The sequence below is a fragment of the Apodemus sylvaticus genome, chromosome 22 (genome assembly GCF_947179515.1).
Source record: "Apodemus sylvaticus chromosome 22, mApoSyl1.1, whole genome shotgun sequence".
Taxonomy (NCBI): Eukaryota; Metazoa; Chordata; class Mammalia; order Rodentia; family Muridae; genus Apodemus; species Apodemus sylvaticus.
This window is the reverse complement of record NC_067493.1, coordinates 53,782,858-53,803,136: the sequence shown is the minus strand read 5'-3', so window position 1 is coordinate 53,803,136 and position 20,279 is coordinate 53,782,858. Positions and strand designations below refer to the sequence as shown.

The 20,279-nt window shown below is 48.2% G+C and overlaps 4 protein-coding genes across 5 annotated transcripts in view; 3 read left to right on the top strand and 1 right to left on the bottom strand.

Annotated features, from left to right (window-relative positions):
* Positions 1 to 20,279, top strand: part of LOC127673034 (2'-5'-oligoadenylate synthase-like protein 1) — a 449,062-nt gene that overhangs the window by 394,945 nt on the left and 33,838 nt on the right. The window lies entirely within an intron of this gene.
* Srsf9 (serine and arginine rich splicing factor 9) lies at positions 5,767 to 11,420 on the top strand. The gene is made up of 4 exons (XM_052168594.1): positions 5,767 to 6,037; positions 8,934 to 9,094; positions 10,565 to 10,737; positions 10,914 to 11,420. The coding sequence occupies exons 1-4, from the start codon at positions 5,850 to 5,852 to the stop codon at positions 11,055 to 11,057; spliced, it is 666 nt and encodes a 221-aa protein (XP_052024554.1). The 5' UTR covers positions 5,767 to 5,849; the 3' UTR covers positions 11,058 to 11,420.
* Positions 12,383 to 16,830, bottom strand: Gatc (glutamyl-tRNA amidotransferase subunit C). Its single transcript, XM_052168595.1, has 3 exons — positions 16,460 to 16,830; positions 13,779 to 13,882; positions 12,383 to 12,843 (listed from the first exon to the last, which is right to left on the bottom strand). Exons 1-3 carry the CDS (start codon positions 16,828 to 16,830, stop codon positions 12,788 to 12,790), a joined length of 531 nt encoding a protein of 176 aa, XP_052024555.1. The 3' UTR covers positions 12,383 to 12,787.
* Positions 16,866 to 19,289, top strand: Triap1 (TP53 regulated inhibitor of apoptosis 1). Its single transcript, XM_052168600.1, has 2 exons — positions 16,866 to 17,012; positions 18,403 to 19,289. The coding sequence occupies exons 1-2, from the start codon at positions 16,866 to 16,868 to the stop codon at positions 18,484 to 18,486; spliced, it is 231 nt and encodes a 76-aa protein (XP_052024560.1). The 3' UTR covers positions 18,487 to 19,289.

Below are 20,279 nucleotides of genomic sequence, written 5' to 3'. Positions count from 1 at the left end.
TCATCTGCAGGTTGCTAGCAGAAGACTAACTTCCAGGCAGCTAGGACAGAGGGTTTTTAAGCCTCCACAGTGACACACCTACTCCAATAGGGCCACACCTCCAAATAGTGCCACTCCCTGGACCAAGCATATACAAACCATGACAACTATAATATTGGAATGAGTATTTATCAAACTTCTTTTAGTTCGTTTTTTAAGAGTGTGCATGTGTGATGTGTGCTTGCCACAATGCACGTGGCTTGCGGGGCTTTTAGGGCTTGAGGTTTAATAATAAAGATGCGGAGACAGCTCTACAGTTTGGAGCTGTTGGCCTGTTTGCTGGGCAGGCTCTCAGCTAGACCCAACTTCTCTGTCCCAGCAACTGCCCTTCCCACCAGCTTCTCTTCCTCCCTCCTGTCTGCCTGGTCCTCCAGCCCCAGCCTTGGCCACCAACTCCTCGGTCTATAAAACCACATTTAGTCATCCTCATTCATCCTGTCTGAACAGACCAGCAATGGGACACCACCTGGTCCATCTCTCCACGCTGCCTTCTGGCATTGGGAGCTACTCTGCCTTTACTGCCATGACTGCTCACTTTTTAACATGATTGATTGCAGGGAATCATCTTTTGGGCAGGTGAGGAAAGACTTACAGAAAGCAGGTGATGGATGCGTCACAGAAATAATACCAAATATCTTGCCAGCACTTGGCTCTGTCAGCATAGTAATTAACATCTGAAAACACAGGGGCACAACCCCATAGTCATTTGATAAAGTGTGTGTGTGTGGTGTGTGTGTAGGGGGGTAGATTACCTCAACATACAGTCTAAGTCAAGCCAGAAATTGGTGCCTCCACCCACTGAGCCATCTTGGTGGCCTAAGATCTATTTGTTAAACGTTTATGCCCATGTACTGCGCATGTGGGTACATGTTTCCACACATGTGCACATGCATGTGGGTACATGTATGGACATGTATGTGGAGGCCAGAGATCGACTCTTTACCTTGTCTGAATCTGACAGGGTCTCCCTCTGAGCTCTGGGCTGGCTGACTAGGGAGTCTGGCTCCAGGGAAGCCCTCAGCCCAGCCTGCCCGGCCCTGCCTCCCACCCACTCCAGCAGCCCACCCACCCGTCCCTCCCTCCCTCCCCAGCAGCGGCTTCCACTGTGGCTCTTCCCTTAAGGCTCTAGAGACTGAGCCCGGGTCTTTATGCTTGCAAGGGGAGCATTTTTGCAATTAAGCCAATGCTGCAGCCCCTCCCCTCAGGGTCTCTCAACTGTGGGCAGCACCCCCAATGTGGTGTCAAGCAGGTTACCCCTCACTGACCTGCTTTACCTGCTGCTTAAGGGCAAGCGCCTGGTCGTGAAGACAAGGCCTGAATTACAGTTTGAATTAAAAAATGTCGAATAACTAGATAAGTGTTTCCCTATCCACAGTCTGTCTTAGTAGAGTGTGAACAGGAAGCCAGGATCTGGTCTCACTTTTGTTGGAATCTACAAAAGGCAGTGTCTGGTTTTACAGGAACACTGTCTCCTAACAATTGAGCTAATCCTGAGTAGTTTCTCTAGCTAGCGTCCTATTGGCTGACTCATCTCTCTCCCTAGGAAACTGCCCGCCTTTCTCCAATAGCAAAAAACAAACAGAATTCTTTGCAAGTAATAACTACATAGAAATGATAACTGAGAAACATCTATGTACATTCTAAAAGAAAATCTAGTTGTTTTTTTTTTTTTAAGAAAAAACGTGCCGGACATGGTGGTGTACACCTGAAATCCCAGCACTTGGGAGGCAGAGGCAGGCGAATTTCTGAGTTCAAGGCCAGCCTGGTCTACAGAGTGAGTTCCAGGACAGCCAGGGCTATACAGAGAAACCCTGTCTCGAAAAACAAAAATGTAATGTCATGTGACATTTATTTACATATATATTTATTATTATATGTGCACTGTAGCTGCTTTCAGACACACCAGAAGAGGGCATCAGATCTCATTACAGATGGTTGTGAGCCACCATGTGGTTGCTATTATTTGAACTCAGGACCTCCAGAAGAACAGTCAGTGCTCTTAACCGCTGAGCTGTCTCTCCAGCCCTAATCTAGGCTTTCGAATGCCTTTTTTTTTTTTTTTTAAAAAAAAGACAGTATATCATTACATAGCCTTGTCTCACTACATAAGCCATCCTGCCTCTACTTCCCAAGTGCTAAAATTAAGGGTGTGTGTCACCATGCCCTCTGGGGAAAGCCTTTTTTTTTTTGTAAAGATTTATTTATTATATATAAGTGCATTGTAGCTGCCTTCAGACACTCTAGAAGAGGGCATCAGATCTTGTTATGGATGGTTGCGAGCCACCATGTGGTTGCTGGGATTTGAACACAGGACCTTCAGAAGAGCAGTCAGTGCTCTTAATCACCAAGCCATCTCTCCAGCCCTGGGGAAAGCCTTTAAAACATACACTTACATCCAAGATCCCATCTGGCCTGGGGTCTTTCCTGTTTGTCTTCTGGACCTGATAAGAGCAGTCAGAAGCACTTTATATTCTGGATGCAAGATGCAATTATATTTGAGAGACCATTTATTGCATTTTATTCTACTTATAAAAGGAGTACAGGCTAATTACAATTTGGTAAACACAGAAAAGTACAAAAATAGAGGATCCGTGCCATCAGCAGATGTCTTGTCCAAATATAGGAACAGAGAACGCAGAGGTAGTAGTTCCACAGGCGTTTGGAAGGTTTTCCTTTCGCATTTTAGGATCTAGTTAGGTTTTTGTTTTGTTTTGCTTTCCTGGTGTAGGCTGGGTTGCCCTCATACTCCAAGTATTGCTGAAGGTGACCTTCTCCACCCACATCCCCAGCCCAGCGTCAGGTCAGGAACACAGGTGGGCAAAGACCATCACATTCCTTTGAAAAGTTTCTCTGCTTTTGGGTTATAAGCATACCTAGCTATGTGTAGCCCTGGCTGTCCTGGAACTCACTCTGTAGACCAGGCTGGCCTCAAACTCAGAAATTCGCCTGCCTCTGCCTTCCAGAGTGCTGGGATTACAGGCGTGTGCCACCACCGCCCGGCGTGTATTTTTATATATGCATATGAGTGCATAAGCACAGACCAGGAAAGTTATATATAAAGAAATAAAAAATTTTTTTGAGACAGGGTTTCTTTGTGTAGCCTGCCTCTGCCTCCTAAGTGCTGGGATTAAAGGCATGTGCCACCACTGCCCGACAGAAATTATTTTAACAAGTATATTTTGTACTTTATTTTTCATTTGTTCTGGCAATACTGGAGATGGAACCTAGGGCCTCAGGCATGCTGGGGTAAGCATGCTAAGCTACAGCCCCAGTCCTCATTCTACGGAAAGGACGGGTATTCAGAATTCAGAATGAAGTTTCCAAGGCTGTAGTTTTTTTTAAAAGATTTATTACAACACACACACACACACACACACACACACACAGTAGCCCAGAAGAGGGCATCAGATCCCATTACAGATGGTTGTAAGCCACCATGTGATTGCTGGGAATTGAACTCAGGACCTCTGGAAGAGCAGTCAATGCTTTTAATCACTGAGCCATCTCTTCAGCCCACAAGGCTGTATTCTTATAGGTAACTGGTTAACAAATTCCTTTAGCAGATTAATAAAAAGAGTTTAACACCTTAATAGATTACCTTCAGAGTACATATGTGGATCTATATCTACTGAATGCCATTTAAATTTATTTCAGTTAGTTGGGGGATAGTGGCACATGCCTTTAATCCCCACACTCGGAAGGCAGAGGCAGATGGATCTCTATGAGTTTGAGGCCAGCCTGGTCTACGGAGTGAGTTCCAGGTCAGGGCTAAACAAACAACATACTTAAATTATAACTAAATTATTATGACATCGATACCATCAAAAACATGAATTAATCATTGTATTGTGCTGATTCAGAAGAGGTTGCTAGAATCCCAGAACTGGAGTTAGGCTACTTGTTAGCCACCGTGTGTGTGTGTGTGTGTGTGTGTGTGTGTGTGTGTGTGTGTATGTATGTCTGTGAGCAGAACTCATGTCTGTGAGCAGAACCCATGTCTTCTGCAAGAGGAATAAGTGCTCTTCAGGCCTAACCAACTCTCTAAAGTAATTGTCTTTTTTTTCTTTTTCTTTTTTGAGACAGCTCTCCCCTGTGTATCCTTGGCTATACTGGAATTAGCTCTGTAAACTGTGCTGGCCTTAAATTCACAGAGATTCACCTGCCTCTTTTTTCTTTTTTTTTTCAACCACACAGAATACAAGGATAAACATAAATATACATAATTTGAGGCTTTGTTTTTGTTTCTAAAAATTTATTATATGTGCATCTGTGTTTTTGCCTGTCTGTCTGTCTGAGGGTGTCAATCTCCTGGCACTGGAGTTACAGACAGCTGTGAGCTGCCATGTGGGTACTGGGTATTGAACTCAGGTCCTTTGGAAGAGCAGCCAAGGGCTCTTAATCACTGGAGCCATCTCTCCAGCCCTAGAACAAATTGTTTTATGGTGTAGCCTTAGGCTGGGATCCAAAATGTTACAGAGAACAGTTGAAACAACATCAGAGTGAACATATATTGCCTAGGGATACAGCTATCTGTCATCTTGCTATCTTTCCTTATATCCCTCCAGGGATCTAGGTTTGAATAGTTTTTCAAGGCAGGATCTCAGTCTGTAGCCAAGGCTGCCCTAGAATTTTCAAGTCTCTCACCTTAGCTTCCAGAGAGTGAGATTACCAGCATTTACCGGCATCCATCACCACTCACAGCTTTGTTTTGTGAGATTGGTCTCAAACTCACTATGAACCCGAGAATGCACAAATAGGCAAACTCTACGAAATATTACACGCTTATTCTCCAGTCTCTTCTCTCTCTTGGAGACAGGGTATCTCTGTTAAGTTTCAAACACCGGACTTTCTCGCGGAGGTGCCTGATTTAACACATCAAAGCAGGCCTGGTCTCCAGGTTCTCCCGGCATCCTCTAGTCCTTACCTGTTACAGGGCGTGGCTCACATACCCCGCCCTCCAGGCCAGGGCCAGGCTGCCCTTCCCCTAGAAGCTCTTCCCCATATAATCCAGACATTTTGGTTACTCCCCTCTTTTTGTACCTTTGGCCTCCTGGCTGCTGCACCCGTTTCCCCTCTCCCTCCCGCCTCTCCTCACAGGGCCCAGTTCAACCTGGTCATGTCCGCTCTGGACTCTCCCAGATGTTCCCACTCTGAGTACGATCTCCCACATACCTACAATAAACCTTCTCCACTATACATACTAGGAGCTGCCGTGTTCTTTCCTTTTATTTCTCTATGTGAACCAGGCTGGCCTTGAACTCGTGGAGATCCTCCTGCCTCTGTTCAGATTCGGAGTGCTGGAACGAAAGGCTTGCACCACCATGCTCCGCTCTCCATAAAGTCGACATCCAAGCTCTGGAGACCATCTCAGGCTTCCACCTCGGGTTTAAGGAAGGAACTGAGACCGAGGGCCAGGACAGCCCAGCGCTGGGCAGCCTGAGGGCTTCTGTGGGGTCGTCGTCCTTTTCCTCAGGCGCCCCCTCGCAGAAGGACGGCGGAACGCCCAGCCAGCCTCAGAGACCAGCCAGCCTGCTCGGCGCTCGGATTCCACCGCGTGGACCTCCCGCTCAGCACCTCTCCGGAAGGCTTGGCTTTGGCGCACGCGCACCTCGCGGCGGCTGCCCCTTTAAGATCACTTTAAAAACCCTCCGACCCTCGCGGCTTCCGCGCCGCGTTCCCACAATGCAGCGCGGCTGAGCGCCTCGGAGCCCGCGGGGGCGGGGGCGAGCTGCGGCTGGGGGGGGAACCCGGGCTGAGGAGGCGGCTGCGGGAAGTGGGCTGCGGCGAGCCCGCGGCGTCGGGCGGTGCGGATGTCGGGCTGGGCGGACGAGCGCGGCGGCGAGGGCGACGGGCGCATCTACGTGGGCAACCTTCCGACCGACGTGCGTGAGAAGGACCTCGAGGATCTGTTTTACAAGTACGGCCGCATCCGCGAGATCGAGCTCAAGAACCGGCACGGCCTCGTGCCCTTCGCCTTCGTGCGCTTCGAGGACCCGCGGTGAGGAACCCCCGCGGCTCAACCTCCTGCAGGCCGGCGCGGCCCAGCCTTCCCTCCTTCCCCTCCCCCAGCGTCCTCCCCTCCCCCTCCCCGCCGCGCAGACCCCTCGCGGCGCCCCCGGCTGGAGGCGGGGGCTCCTTTTCCCCTCAGGCTCTGCCTGTTGTCACTTCCTTCACTGGAGGGCCCCGGCCTGCCACACTTGCCTGGGGAGGGTAAAACACAGCACTCTGGCCCTCGAGTTCGGGAAGGCATCTTGACGGGAAGCACCCCATAGGGGAGCGCGGCCCGGGGCTTGGAAGCTTCGGGTCCCCCCACCCCGACGCGGCCCTGCAGCGGACTCGGCCGAAGGCGACAGTCGTCCACCCCGCCCCCTGGGCCCGGGGCCCTCGCCGTTACGGGGGAACACCCGGCAGGGACAGGTTGCCTTTGGCGGCTGTAAAGGGGGTGTCGGGAGCCGGTCCCCACTTGGGCGCCCCGCCGAGCCTCGCTCTCGTAAGGGGAATCGGATTCAACCAGCGGGGAGGGGGGGCGTCGTCGTCTGTGATTTCATTCCCTTCTGATGAGGGGGCCCCCCGCCAGAAGTTAGTTGTACCCGAGATGTGGGGGGAAAAAAGCTAGGTCCCCAAACCCGCGCCGAAGAATCTTTGTGATTTCTGCAAATGCTGTGAGCCCTCGGACCGGAAGTAATGCTTTAGTTAGAAATCTCTGCACCGCGGTGGTCATGGTCCCCGGGAGGGTCAGCAAGGACCCTGCCTTCTCAGCATCGTTGGGAGGAGAGCTTCATCTTTGCCTGCCGGGGTTGGAAATTCGAATTCACAGTAGAAGTACCCCGGACTTCGATGTTTGAAGACGAACCGAACTTATCCCTAAGTGTCTTGCAGTTTGCCTCAAAAAATAGACACCAGCTTTTCTTACACTTGAGCGTGAGGAAATTAGGGCTCTAATTAACAGCGCCGTTATGGGTATTTTGAACAGTCAAGTTCTATGAGAAGTGCCAGGCGGTGTAGCTAGTGTTTTCAATATCCCAGAAGCAGAGGTTGTTGACGGTATTTCACAGAAATTGCGGATTGTTTAGTGCAAGAGGTTAGTAAAGGGATAACCCTTGGTAAGTGTTTGTAGAAGACCTAGGTAGGATTTGAACCCCGTTGCTACTGTGTGGTATGTTACGTGATCCTGTTTTTCCTTTAGTCTAATCGTAAGAACTATATTCTGCTCTATTTGGGAAGTTTCAAAGAAAGCACTTAAAATTATTAGCATCCTACTTAGTCCGTTTGATAACTCGTTTGAATAGGTTTATTTCTCAGAATTAGAAAAACTTAAATAGGTAACTCAAATCCTTTACTTACAAATTCTGTTTTTAATCCTTAATACGCCTGACCCTCCTTCCAGTCCATTATAATGCACTCCAGCAGTCAGCGCTGCCTCAGTCTTGTTCCTTGATGCCTCTTTTGTTTGTTTTAGACTGGGTCTTATACTATAGCTCTAACTGGCTGGGACTGAACTCACAGAGATCCCATTGCCTCTGGCTCTCGTTGCTGGACGTGAGTCCCAGAACCTAGCCGTCTTATCTTCCCTTTTTATTTTTACTTTTAAGTTTTATTTATTTATCTTTTTTAAGATTATGTGTGTGTGTGTGTTACCTGTGTGTATTTGCTGCACATGCATGCCTATTGCCTAAGGAAGTCAGAAGAGGTTGTTGGCTCTCCTGGGACTGGAGTTACTGATGGTTGGGAACCACCATGTGGGTGCTCTTAGCTGATGGGCCATCCTCAGACCCTCAGTTCAGTTGCCTTTAAATTTGTCGTGACTTTTTGAGGCAGTTTTCATCCACCAGGGTGGTCTCAGAACTCCCTGCCTCAGCCTCCCAAGTGTACCACCAGCCGGGCATTTGAAACATCTTTGCTCTAAGCTTTGTCTTGTGGGGCCTGATGTGGCATGTTTTCAACCTTCCCAGCTGCCTCAGCCTCCCTGTAAACAGTTCTCCAGTTGTGGTGACCTCCAGCCATGAGATTATTTCCCTTGCTACTTCATAACTAATTTTGCTACTGTTATAAATAGTAATATAGATACCTTGGGAGATAGGCGTCCTGACAGGTTGAGAACCACTACTTTAGAGATAATGCTTGCCATGTTTTGATAAATTTGGTTTATTGGCAAAATCAGTTATCTGTCAACAATTACTTTAATCCTGTGGATCAACCTCCCCCGAAAAACTAATTTGTGTGTGTGTGTGTGTGTATGCACCCAGCATGTGTGTCATATACATAGTGGAGGTCAGAGGTCAAAAGAAGTATACGATCCCCTTGAACTGGCGTTACAGGCTGGTAAGAGCTTCCGTGTGGATGCTGAGAACCGAAGCCTGGCCCCGTGGAAGAACTGTAAGCTCTCTTAGCAGCGGAGCCATCTCCAGTTCCCGAGTCAGCCTCCATATAAGTACACTGTTTATCTGCATTTCTCATCCCCAGAGAGCCATGTGCTTGACAACTGTAGCTGTGCCTTCAGAATAATGAATTTGTTTTGCTGCCTTCACGCACACATAGCGTGTCTTTAGCTCATATTTAAACCCCTCCATTAATTGTCAAGCTGGTTTTTTGTTTGTTTGTTTGTTTGTTTGTATTCTTAAGTTTCTGAGTACATTTTGCACTTTCGGTTTTTTAATATATTTTGCACTTCAGAGTGTGTGCATGCCCTTGCTGAACCCTCTTGCTATCCCAGCTGTAGAACTTTCAGTGATGTGAAAGGCCCTCTGCCTGAGCAGAAGTGTAGCAAGCTTGTGCCTGGTGTCCAGCCTCCTGTTCCCTCAGGCTGACCTCCCTCCTGGCTCAGTTACTCACGCCCTCCATTGAGAAGTCACCCAGCCCATTAGGCACCACTAATTTCAATCTTTCCCTTGCAGAGATGCTGAGGATGCAATCTATGGAAGAAATGGTTACGATTATGGCCAGTGTCGACTCCGTGTGGAATTCCCCAGGACTTACGGAGGACGGGGTGGGTGGCCCCGTGGTGCGAGGAATGGGCCTCCTACAAGACGGTCAGATTTCCGAGTTCTTGTTTCAGGTATGTTCTTGCCATGCTGAACGAGATGGTGTGTGCACACTGCTTCAGAGTCTAGCCTACAAGGAGTATTGGCTTAGTGTCGAGGATGTGGGACATGCTGGCTTCTCAGTAGCCAGTGCACCCAGGCAGTGGGAAGATCTGCCCTGGTTAGTCAGGGAGGCAGGTATTGTACGGATGAAATCGTACAAGTAAGGCAGCCTTTGTGGGACGGAAACCTATTTCTTGTTTTGAACCGGTTTCTATATAGTCTTATAACTCACTATGTAGACCAGGCTGGTCTCAAACTCACAGATATCCCCCTGCCTCTGCCTCCTGAGTGCTGGGATTAAAGGTGTGCATAGGCCACTATGGCCTGAGAAACATGTCTTTTAGAGTGCTTTCTTAACTGGTAAGAGGGCAAGGTGATGGGAAAGCGTTTGCTCTAGAATTCTGCAAATGTTTTCTCTGGGAGTGTTCCTTTATATATGGCTTCATAGATATCACAGGAGCCAGGTGCAAACGACGTAGAGTCATGGGGATTGTATTGGAAGGCACAGAGCTTTTATTTGTAACTGGTGTCAACAGATGATATGTGAAGTGCTGAGCTCAGGTGTGTCTTTAAAATACCAATGCAGCGTTAAAACCCGGGGCCCTCTGCATGGTCCAGGGCAGTTGAGGGGCCATAGTGGAGTGATTCAAGTGTGACTGTCCCACAATCACAGTAATGTGTAAGTGATGGAATCTGTCTCCCTGTGTTCCTCTGTAGTTTTTAACCCTAGGACGCCACTCCCTCCTTCAAGATGTCATATATTATCTTTTTTTCTCTCCATGCTGCTCTGAACTCCTGCTTAGAACTATTAGGAAATGGCTGCAGTCCCGAGCTGTGCGCCGTAAACACAGCCTTTGAGAGCAGGAGCACATGCCCCTTTCATGATATCAGGTAGGGTTGTATGACTCCCGACTAGCTTTAGCGCCTGCCTGAGTGTTCCCTTCCCCACTGTAGTGAGGAATGTTGGTCTCTTAACGAGGTACTTTGTGCTCTGTCAACCATTCGCGCTGTAAAGAATCAGACATGGGCTCTTGTGCTGTTCCCTCGGCTACACTTGGCTTGTGTCAAAACTCTCATGTCTTGGGAAAATAAGTTCAGCAAGAAATACTTGGTACTAATAAACTTCATAATGGATAGAACCTGGAACTCGCTTTGGGAGTGTCCCACTGCTTGTGTAGCACAGAGCGGTAAATCTCAAGAGGTCGGAAGCCTGTGATAGGAGCATTTGTTTGCTTGGTTGGGAGGCTTTGGTCTCTGGACAGTTACCATAGACCAGCTTCTCAGAGCGGGTTACCGTATACTTCAGTATATCTCTCTGCCCCATGTAAGGATTTGTGACTTGGGAACCCTTAAGAGTTCAGTGAACACCATCGGTGTTGCCAGCTCTTACAGGGCAGTTAGCGTGGCTGAGGTTGTGGTCTTCTCTTCCGTTCTCTGCCTAGGACTTCCTCCATCAGGCAGCTGGCAGGACCTGAAAGATCACATGCGCGAAGCTGGGGATGTCTGTTATGCAGATGTACAGAAGGACGGAATGGGGATGGTTGAATATTTGAGAAAAGAGGACATGGAATATGCTCTGCGTAAACTGGATGACACCAAGTTCCGCTCTCACGAGGTAGGTTCGTTAAGTCTAATTTACCAGCAGTAGCAGCGAGTTGTGCCTTTCTGTTTGATGACCTCACTGTACCTTAAAGCCTGTGTAGAGCGAGCAAGGCCGAGGGGCTGCTCTGCCCACAGCTCCTGTTTGCTCAGGACTCTGAGTCTTCCCTTTTCCTTCTGTTTGAATTTCAGGGTGAGACTTCCTACATCCGAGTGTATCCTGAGAGGAGCACCAGCTATGGCTACTCACGCTCGCGCTCTGGGTCCAGGGGCCGTGACTCTCCATACCAAAGCCGGGGCTCTCCGCACTACTTCTCTCCTTTCAGGCCCTACTGAGGAGGGGAGGGTCTCTTCAGTTTTTAGATGGGCTGAGCTGCTCTGTGCTCAGAATCTACATTCCAGATTGGTAATTTAGTGTCTTAGGAAATTTTGTAATTTCTTTCCTTTCCTTTTTTTTTTTTTCTTTTTTAAGGAACTACATAATTTTGACTAGAGCCACCGTACTTGCAGTGACATGTTTTAGACTGCAGAGAGAGAGATTGTGGCTTTGGTCCAGGAACAAGTTGTATATTTTTTCACCCCTGATTATGGGATAGAAATCAGTGCCGTGTCTTTATGGGCTGCTCTGCTCCGGAGACCGGCAGCCACTGCGACCGAGTCGCCCATTTTGTTTAGAAATATATTTTAAATGTTTAGTAATTGTGTGCAGTTGTCTTTGATTGAGTATGTTGGTTTCATCTGGCAGGTACTGACCGAAGGGAACTATGGTTTGAGCTGTCACAGCAGTTAGTAAGGAGCAGAGACATCATTGCTGATGGAGCAATGGTGGTGATTTTAAAAACTCAACACCAAAGGCAGACATTTTTTTTTAAAGATTGTTTTTTATTTACATGTTTATGCCTCATGTGTGTCTTGGAGGTACCAATACACCTCATGTGTGCCCATGGAGGCCAGAAAGACAGCATTAACCCATGGAGATCTGGAATTCCAGGTGGTCATGGGTCACCATGAGTTGACATGGGTACTAGAGCCCTGCTCAGGCTCAGACTGAAGAATAGGAAGTGCTGGGTTTTTGTTTCTTTAGTTTGGTTTTTTACGTTCTTTTTCTTTTTTTTCCTTTTCCAGAGAGGGTTTCTCAAAATAATTCTGTCTCTGTAGACCAGGCTGGCCTTGAATTCAGGGATCTGTCTGCCTCTGCTGCCCAAGTGCTGTAATTAAAGACGGTAGCCACTACGCCTAGGATAGGAAGTTCTCTTAGTCACTGAGGGATCTCTGACCTAGAACTGGCATTGAAAATTAAACTCTCTGTAATAGGAGTCACTGAGGTGGTTCAAACCTCTAATCCCTGTGCTTGGGAGGCTGTAGCAGGAAGATAGCCCTGTGCTCAAGGTCAGCCTGGTGTACAGAGGCCCTATCTGTGCAACAAAAAAAGGGGTGCGTGGGGGACACAGACATTGCAGATAAAGGAAAGATAAAGAATGAAGGCAGGCCCAGGGCTATTTTAAACAAGTTCTCTTTTTCAGAAAGGAACTCTCTGGCTAGAGTTCATAGCGGGGTGTGTGTGTGTGTGTGTGTGTGTGTGTGTATAGGGTTGGTGTTCATGGACACTCGAGTGTGAGGTGGGGGTTGATAGCTTTCTGAGAAAAAAAGATGGTTCTGAATTAGGAGTTCCCAGGCTGTAGTTTACTTTGATAATACACAAACCTAAACATAAAACGAGCCCTCTGGCAGGAATAAGGTTGGTACCCAGAAACAGATGGTGCTGTGCTTTTCCAGGCCAGTGGGAAAAGACAGCCCAGGCCATCTCTCTTCCATAAACAGGAAAGTCCACATGGGTAGATTTTGACATGGTAGTGTTTTTTAGGGATAGATGAGGGAGGAAGATATGTTCCATTCAGAACAGGCCTGAGTATTTGATTCATTTCCTTGGAAGCAGGCTTGTGGTTTTCCAGTTCTACCTTCGGATCAATTACTGAGAAATCATAAACATCTGGTTTATACTAGAATTCACAGTAGCAAATGACCGTGAGTCCACCATGTTGACGGGTGCCCCTCTTCCAGAATAGCTACTCTGCTGTGGAGGAAGGGGTCTTGTTTACCATGTCTGGCAAAGAAACATTACCTGTTTGAAAAAAAAGAAGACTATTACAGTCGAGCCTGCTGTCCAGCTGGCTCTCCTAAGTGGGCACTTGGATTTCATGGGACCTGGAAGGAAGTGCTGATGCCGTCCTTCTTCCTGACTCAAGCATCAGTAGCAGGAGCAGCTCCGGGAAGCCAGATCCACGCTTGTCAGTGCACACAGGCAAGGCACATAGGCAGGGAGGAGTTAGACAGACCGAACGTCTGTGCCAGGCAGCCCAGTCAGGAGCAGGGTCCTGTCACTATGTGGTTCCTAGGTGCATGGCATGAAGTCGTAGCAACTACCAGGCCCGAGGTGGCAAGGTTGTCAGAATCTTTAGCTGGCCGGGGCAAATGGCAGCACAGTTAAGAATTAGCCCGTAAGCTTGTTAGCCTCCAGTTCCAGCCTCCCGCTAGCTAAGAGGCTTTACGGTTAATGGCCTGGTCGTGGTGTCTGATGGGGAGGCTGAGTGCTCTGGCAGCTCTGAGGACTCATGCACAGGAGACTAAGTTTTACTGTGTATGGTGAGGTTAAAAACGCAGGTTGCTACATCAGGGACTACAAACCATGGCTGGGATACTGACAGCTATGTTTCAGCTGGCCTGTGTGGTACTGTTAAGTTTTCTCAGTTGAATTGATTGGCAATAAAGTTGAAGAAATATCAGACAGATGTCACATACTTAGTTCCCCAAGCAAATAGGCTCAGGTTACTCTGGCCCCAGAAGAGCACTGGGGCCGCTGTGCCAGTAGACGGGCTTCCGGGAGCACCCCCTTAATCCAGCACCTCTCTTTTTAGAGTGACTGGACCCTAAAGGTGACTGTGACTCCTGAACACTTGTCTTTTATAATGCTTACACCTGTGTGCAGTTTGTCCTTTTTGCATTCAGATGGTATTTGTCTCCAGCAAGGATGTCTGAGTCACTCTGGGTATCACATACCTGGGGGAGCCACAAAGTATTCCTCCACAACTCGACTTGAATTTTGCAGTAACTCCTCTGCACAGCTGCCTTCTGCTACATTGTCAGATCTCAAGTAGAGACATCTGTAAAACACAGAGGCCAGAGTCAGTTTGAGAGACTTGAGGCTTCTAGAGCACAGAGGGACAGGACCCCTAGGGAGGCGATTGGGGACAGGGAGGGGGGGAGAACAGTCTTTGCTGTGGTTGCTGTCCCTAGTTAGGAGGGCTGTGGTAAAAGCAGACCAGAGAGCTGGGGCAGTGGGTCAGTGGCACAGTGGCTGCTGCTTGTACATGAGACCCTTTATTCAATCCCTGACACAGACAGGAGAGAAAAAACAAAACTGCAGTTGCACCATGCAAAGGTGGCCCCTGGTCTTTCTGGGACTTAGGATTCTGTTAAAGAATCCCTAAGAGCATAGACCTCAAGTCAGCTGAATTCAAGCCCCAACACCACAAAGTTTTTGTTTTGGTGTTTTTTGAGACAGGGTTTCTCTGTGTAGCCCTGGCTGTCCTGGAACTCACTCTGTAGACCAGGCTGGCCTCGAACTCAGAAATCTACCTGCCTCTGCCTCCCAAGTGCTGGGATTAAAGGCGTGCACACCCCCCCCCCCCCACTCCAACACCACAAAGTTCTTATCACCTCTATATTTTAGGTTTTCTTTACAAACGTCAAATGTAATAATCTAAACTTTATTTATGTATGTGTGTGTCTGTGTGGGTATGTGCACGTGAGTACAGGTGCCCATGGAAGCCAGAGTTAGAGACGTGCCCTGCCTGGCTCGGGTGCTGGGTACTCTGTGTGACCAGTTCCCACTCTTCACCACCGAGCCATCTATTCAGCCTCAAAATGTTTGTTTGATTCAAGAAAACAGTGGGGTAGTGAAAAAGGGTCCAGCAAAGGTGATGGTTGGTTCCTGGGATGCAGATGGAAGAGACGCGGCTCCCGTCCATACTTGTGCTGTGGCACTCTCATACCCATCTCCAATAAATGCAATATCAATGCAATATCAGGTATGCTAGCACGTACTGATGGAAGGCAGACTGCTGAATGAAATTTCCCAGGAAGACAAACACAATGGCGAGTCTTGCTTAGTGAAATAATTGGTTACTTGTAGGAGCACAACAAACTTAATGGCAGTTACAAGAGTGAAGACAAACCCTCTCCCAGCAACGCTTAACTGGTGGTAAATCTAAGGGAGGAATAGGAGCTCAGGAACTCCTTCCTCCAGAACACAAAGTCAAGAAGCCTGAGGGAGGGCAAGTCTCCTTTGGCTAGTTTGACCTGCCTACAGCTCGTCAGCAGCAGCCACTGACACACTGTAAGTCAGTGTTGTAGCACAAACACATAGTGAAATCCTGTTTTAAAAAACAAAATGCAAACCCTGCCGTCAGCGCTGGGCCAGCATTCTTTTAGCAGTTCCAGAATCTAAAACACTAAGCAGGCCCGGATGAGGCTGAGGACGGCTCTTGTTTTGTCTGACGGTGGTGCTAAGGAGCCCGCCAAGGACTTCATGCTGACTGGCCCTGAAGGTTTTTATTTTGCATTTTATTTTATGGGTGTTTTGCTTGTGTGTATGTATACATATCCATAGAGGCCAGAAGAAGGCATTGGATTCCCTTGTAATTAGGATTACAGATGGTTGTGAGCCACCATGTGGGTGCTGGGAATTGAACCTAGGTCCTATGGAAGGGCAGTCAGTGCTCTTAACCCCTCAGCCATCTCTCCAGCCCCATAAGATTTTTCAAAAATTATTTTTAATTATGTATTTGTGAGGGGATCTGTGTACCTGAGGGCCCATGCCTTGGGAGGCCCTGGAGCTGGAATTTTGGGTATTTGTGGGCCACCTGACATGGGTGTTGGGCCTTAATTTGGGAACCCCCATTGCAAGAACAGCATGTGTTCTTAACTGCTGAGCTACCTCTCTGGCCGCTATTTTTTGGAAACATGGTCTCCTTTAATAACCGACTAAACTCACGGGCAGTGGTGATGATTCTGGGTAATGTTAGGTAAATAGTGTTAACCTCTCTGGATCTGAGCATCAGATCAAAGGCCGCAAGGAAGATGAGAAGGACAGGAAACTATCAAGATTCAAACTTTGCAAAGCATTTCAACGATTTTATGAAACCGATACTATGTGTGGTAATACAGCCTATAAATAGCACTACGGAAGCAGCAAGATAACCTTGGGTTCAAAGCTATTCCGTGAAATTTTTACCAGATTCTATCTTTAAAAAAAAATAGATAAAGCATAACTTACTTGTTATTTGGATATCCCATATTAGCATATGAACTGACTTGAGGTTATACATACAAATAGTATTTGACTTCTTCAGCTATTTAATCTGTTGCTCAGGTAGGCAAGTGAAAACACCTTAAGGAAATGAACGTGGTTTGCCAGCCAGGAGAGGCTGGAGGGTACTGAGGGAACTACACCCGAGAGGGCGGGTAGGGCTCTTTGAAGTAGGGGATTCTCGGACTTTGTTCTTATTTACATCGAGACTGGGAAGGCTAGAGGATTCTATAGTGAACTATAATGAACTAGGGGAAGAGTGGTGAAGCCATCCTCAAGGTGACTGGGCAAATTTCCAATTATGCAAAGGATTCGAAAAAGCTTCGAAGGTGCCAGGGTCAAGACGCCGAGGCCGCAGCCGGGAGTTTACCTGTCTTCCAGTACCGACTCCAGGGGCTCCACCCCGTCGGTGTCCACGGCGTGTAGCTGATCGGCAAAGGCGATGGCTTTCTCTAGCCGGTCCACCGCCTCGCGGCTGCCGAAGTTCACCAGCGCCAGCCGCTCCAGATGCTCGATTACCGCGGCGGACACGCGACCGGTGCCCTGCGGGACGAGACGTGGAGCCTGGGTCCCCGGCCCCGCCGCCTGGACCTTTCCCTGTGGACCCGCTTTGGAAACAAAGCTTCGGCCCCGGTCCAGCGGAGCCCGAAATCGCACCCTCACCGCTCGTGACAACATTTCTTTGCTTCTCGGCCTCCGTAGCGACAAACGGTAGAGCGACGCGCGCGCGAGTGACGACATTAGCGTGCGTCGCCGTCACAGCAGCTGCCATCGCCATGAACAGCGTCGGGGAGGCTTGCACTGACATGAAGCGCGAGTACGACCAATGCTTCAACCGCTGGTTTGCTGAGAAGTTTCTCAAGGGGGACGGCTCCGGGGACCCGTGCACCGACCTCTTCAAACGCTACCAACAGTGTGTCCAGGTGAGCCTCGCCCGGACCCGCCGCAGGGCTGCAGCAGCCAGCCCTCTTCTCCGCCATCGCACCGAAATTGCTTGGGTGTCTCCACTTGACACACTGGGATGCTTTTGCGGTGCTTTGCTTTTTACAGAGTACGTTAATGTTTTTGTTGTTGTTGCTCATTCCAAACTTGCAAGCAGCTATAATTATCTGTATCTTTAAAAATTGGCGTGGCCGGACAATGGTGGCGCACATCTTTAATGTCCTAGCGCACGGGAGGCAGAGGCAGGCGGATCTCTGAGTTCGAGGACAGCCTGGTCTATAGAGTGAGTTCCAGGACAGCCAGGGATACACAGAAAAACCTGGCCGGGGGGGGGGGGGGGGAGGGGGGCGGGGCGTTGGAGAGGGATGTGTTTTCCAGTCCGCGATAAGGGCGGAGACAACTTCCGGGAGTCAGTTTTCTCCTTTCTCATTTATGTGGGTTCTGGGGATAAAGTTCAGATCACAGGCTTGGTGACAAGATGTTCTATTATCTGTATTTTACACATGGAAAAACTCGTACTCAGAAATAGGAAGTGACTGGTTCAAAGGCACTAGAGCCTGGTGACCTTGATTATTTTGGTGGTGTGTCATTTTCTTGTTAGGAGTGGATGGTTTACTGTTTTCTAGACTGTTAAGGCATTGCTGAGGTCATCTGTTTCGTTATGATCTCTTTGTTGCTCTGTTTTCCTCCACCGTTACCTGTTGTTGCCAGTAAGGTTTGATTTCAGACCAGCACTTCTAACTTAAGCTAAAACATCCTCTCCATTCCAGAAGCTACCTTTAGCCAGTTCTCAGACAGTGAAGGTGACTCAAGGTCACATAGCTGCTTGAACTGCGATTCAGAGTGAACACTGTCACTAAGATAGAGATAGGTACCTGAACTGACTAGCCTTCCTGCCTCTCCTCCCAAGAGCAGGTCTGAGGACCACACAGGACTTACATTACAGTCTGTACAGTGGTACTGCTTTGTTAAAGCAGGGCTAAGCAGTACTCACTTTTAATCCCAGGACTCAGAGGCAGGCAGATGTGTGTGAGTTCCAGACTAGCCAGGGCTATACAATGAGACCTTGTCTCAAAGGATGCCCCGCCGGGCAGTGGTGTCGCACGCCTGTAATCCCGGCACTCTGGGAGGCAGAGGCAGGCAGATTTCTAAGTTCCAGGCCAGCCTGGTCTACAGAGTGAGTTCCAGGACAGCCAGGGCTATACAGAGAAACCCTGTCTCAGGGGAAAAAAAAAAGGATGCCCTTGAATGGTGGGTTTCAAGCCTTTCCAGTTCAGTCTGGTTTACCTCTGTACCATTACACCTCAGTTACAAAACATGAACTGCAAGTCTCTGTGGACTTACAGTGCATTTTCTTCCTTTTTCCTTCAGAAAGCCATCAAGGAGAAAGAGATTCCTATTGAAGGCCTGGAGTTCATGGGCCATGGCAAAGAGAAGCCCGAAAACTCCTCCTGACCTGCCTGCCCTGGGAAGAAGTCAGTGAACGAGAGGCCTCTGGGTGTTGTCAGGAGAGGCCGGGAAGTTGGCATGGGATTCAAACACTGTAAAGGTGTTCTCCTCCATTCCCCAGGAGCCACTGTCACGCCTGCTTTGAGGCAACTTTGCTTTTGCTGGCATCTTGCAGGAACTCCTCGTGCTACAATGGATCGGCTTCTTGGGGTTTATGGTTGCAAACTATGGTCTGGAATCAGCTCTCACTGGTCCTTGGATGTGAATGTGGTAAACTGGTCATGATCAAGGCTGACAGCGTCTGCTGCACAGGACACTGGTTGTACCATGTGGGAGGCATTGCTCACGATGGTCAGGACCTCTTTCCTCTCAGGGAGCTAATGCTCTGAATAGGGATGCGGACACAACCAATCGTTTCAATCACTGCTTGGAGACATGATTGTATTTTTATAGTAACAGTTTTAGCTGCTGGTGGCCTGGGTTATGGGAGTACGAGACAGCTGTCCTGAGCTCCTGCCTTAACAAGGTGTCAGCTTATCATTCAGAAGCTTCAGAGATGACTCCACTTTGGAGCTCACAGCACTCTCATAACTCCGACCCCTGGGGCTGTGCACGAGTCACCTGCACTGCAGGTTCGCTGTTGCTGACTTTCAACTCCACGAATTCAAGTCAATGTGCATACCACAGAAAAGGCAAAATGCATCCGGCTAAGTGGGGGAAAGGTGCTTACTGATTTTTGTTTGCCTACCATACCCTAAGTCTGTAATCATGAAATAGAATAAATCTTAAAAATCAAATTTTACTCTTCACTCCTGAAACTCGGCACTTTATTGAGCATTTGTTTCATGTTGCCCCGTGTATCTTCATTTTGTCGAAGAGCCAGCTTTGCTTTTTAACTTAATTTGCTTAATTAAACACAGATGACTGATCAGCACTTAGGTTAGAGATCTGACGTTCAGGCTGGCCTCCTGCCTCTGCCATTAACCTGCTGGATTATACATGCTCACCTATATAAACGGCTTCTTTAAATGTTATGTATTGTGGTTCCAAAACAATGTTATATAGTCCTCACTCCTGCCTAACCATGACCAGGATTTATTATATCCCTAAACACAGATGAAAGCTGGCATACAAAAGGTTTACATTCTGTTTCCTGTGTTACTGATTACCACTTTGTTTTAATGTGGCCAACCCTAATGCCATTTCAAAACATAATTTTTTAAAAATGTGGACATAAAAAAATTTTTCAACTGGCTAAGGGTCATTGTCCTAAAGATCACAAGAGATTTTTTTAGCCTTCTGAGAGAGTCCTTGGAGTGTAACTTAGGCCGTCTCTTACCTGATTTCTGTACTGTGAGGTCAAACCCAAGATTTCTTGCATTCTAGCATTTATCAACTGAGCTGCATCCCCAGATAAATTTTGTTCAAGGCAAGGTTTCATGTAGGTCAGGCTGGCCTCAAAGTCACCCTGCTGATGAGTTGGTCCTCTGTCTCCACCTCCCAACTACTGTGGTTACAGGTGTGTGCCACCACACTGGGGGTCTCAGTTACTTTTCTATTGCTGTGAAGACTCCATGACCAAGGCAATTTATAAAAATTTGAGACTCACAGTTCCGTAATCATGTCAGGGAAAATGGCAGCTGGCAGGCAGGCAGGCATGAAGCTGGAGCAGTAGCTGAGAACGAAGGTCCTGACCCACAGACACAAGGCAGAACAGACTGAGGATGGTGTGGGTTTAGAAACCTCAGTGCCTGCCTGCCCTAGTGACACAGCTCCAACAAGCCCAGGCCTCATAATGC

Excerpts from the sequence above, each read along its gene's own strand:
- Triap1 (XM_052168600.1), top strand. The coding sequence starts at position 16,866 with ATGAACAGCGTCGGGGAGGCTTGCACTGACATGAAGCGCGAGTACGAC. Across the intron at positions 17,013-18,402 it reads GCTACCAACAGTGTGTCCAG|AAAGCCATCAAGGAGAAAGA; the intron begins GTGAGCCTCGCC and ends TTTTTCCTTCAG.
- Gatc (XM_052168595.1), bottom strand. The coding sequence starts at position 16,830 with ATGTCGTCACTCGCGCGCGCGTCGCTCTACCGTTTGTCGCTACGGAGG. Across the intron at positions 13,883-16,459 it reads GAGTCGGTACTGGAAGACAG|ATGTCTCTACTTGAGATCTG; the intron begins GTAAACTCCCGG and ends TGTGTTTTACAG. Across the intron at positions 12,844-13,778 it reads ATACTTTGTGGCTCCCCCAG|GTAATGTTTCTTTGCCAGAC; the intron begins GTATGTGATACC and ends TTTTTCAAACAG.
- Srsf9 (XM_052168594.1), top strand. The coding sequence starts at position 5,850 with ATGTCGGGCTGGGCGGACGAGCGCGGCGGCGAGGGCGACGGGCGCATC. Across the intron at positions 6,038-8,933 it reads GTGCGCTTCGAGGACCCGCG|AGATGCTGAGGATGCAATCT; the intron begins GTGAGGAACCCC and ends TTTCCCTTGCAG. Across the intron at positions 10,738-10,913 it reads CCAAGTTCCGCTCTCACGAG|GGTGAGACTTCCTACATCCG; the intron begins GTAGGTTCGTTA and ends TTTGAATTTCAG.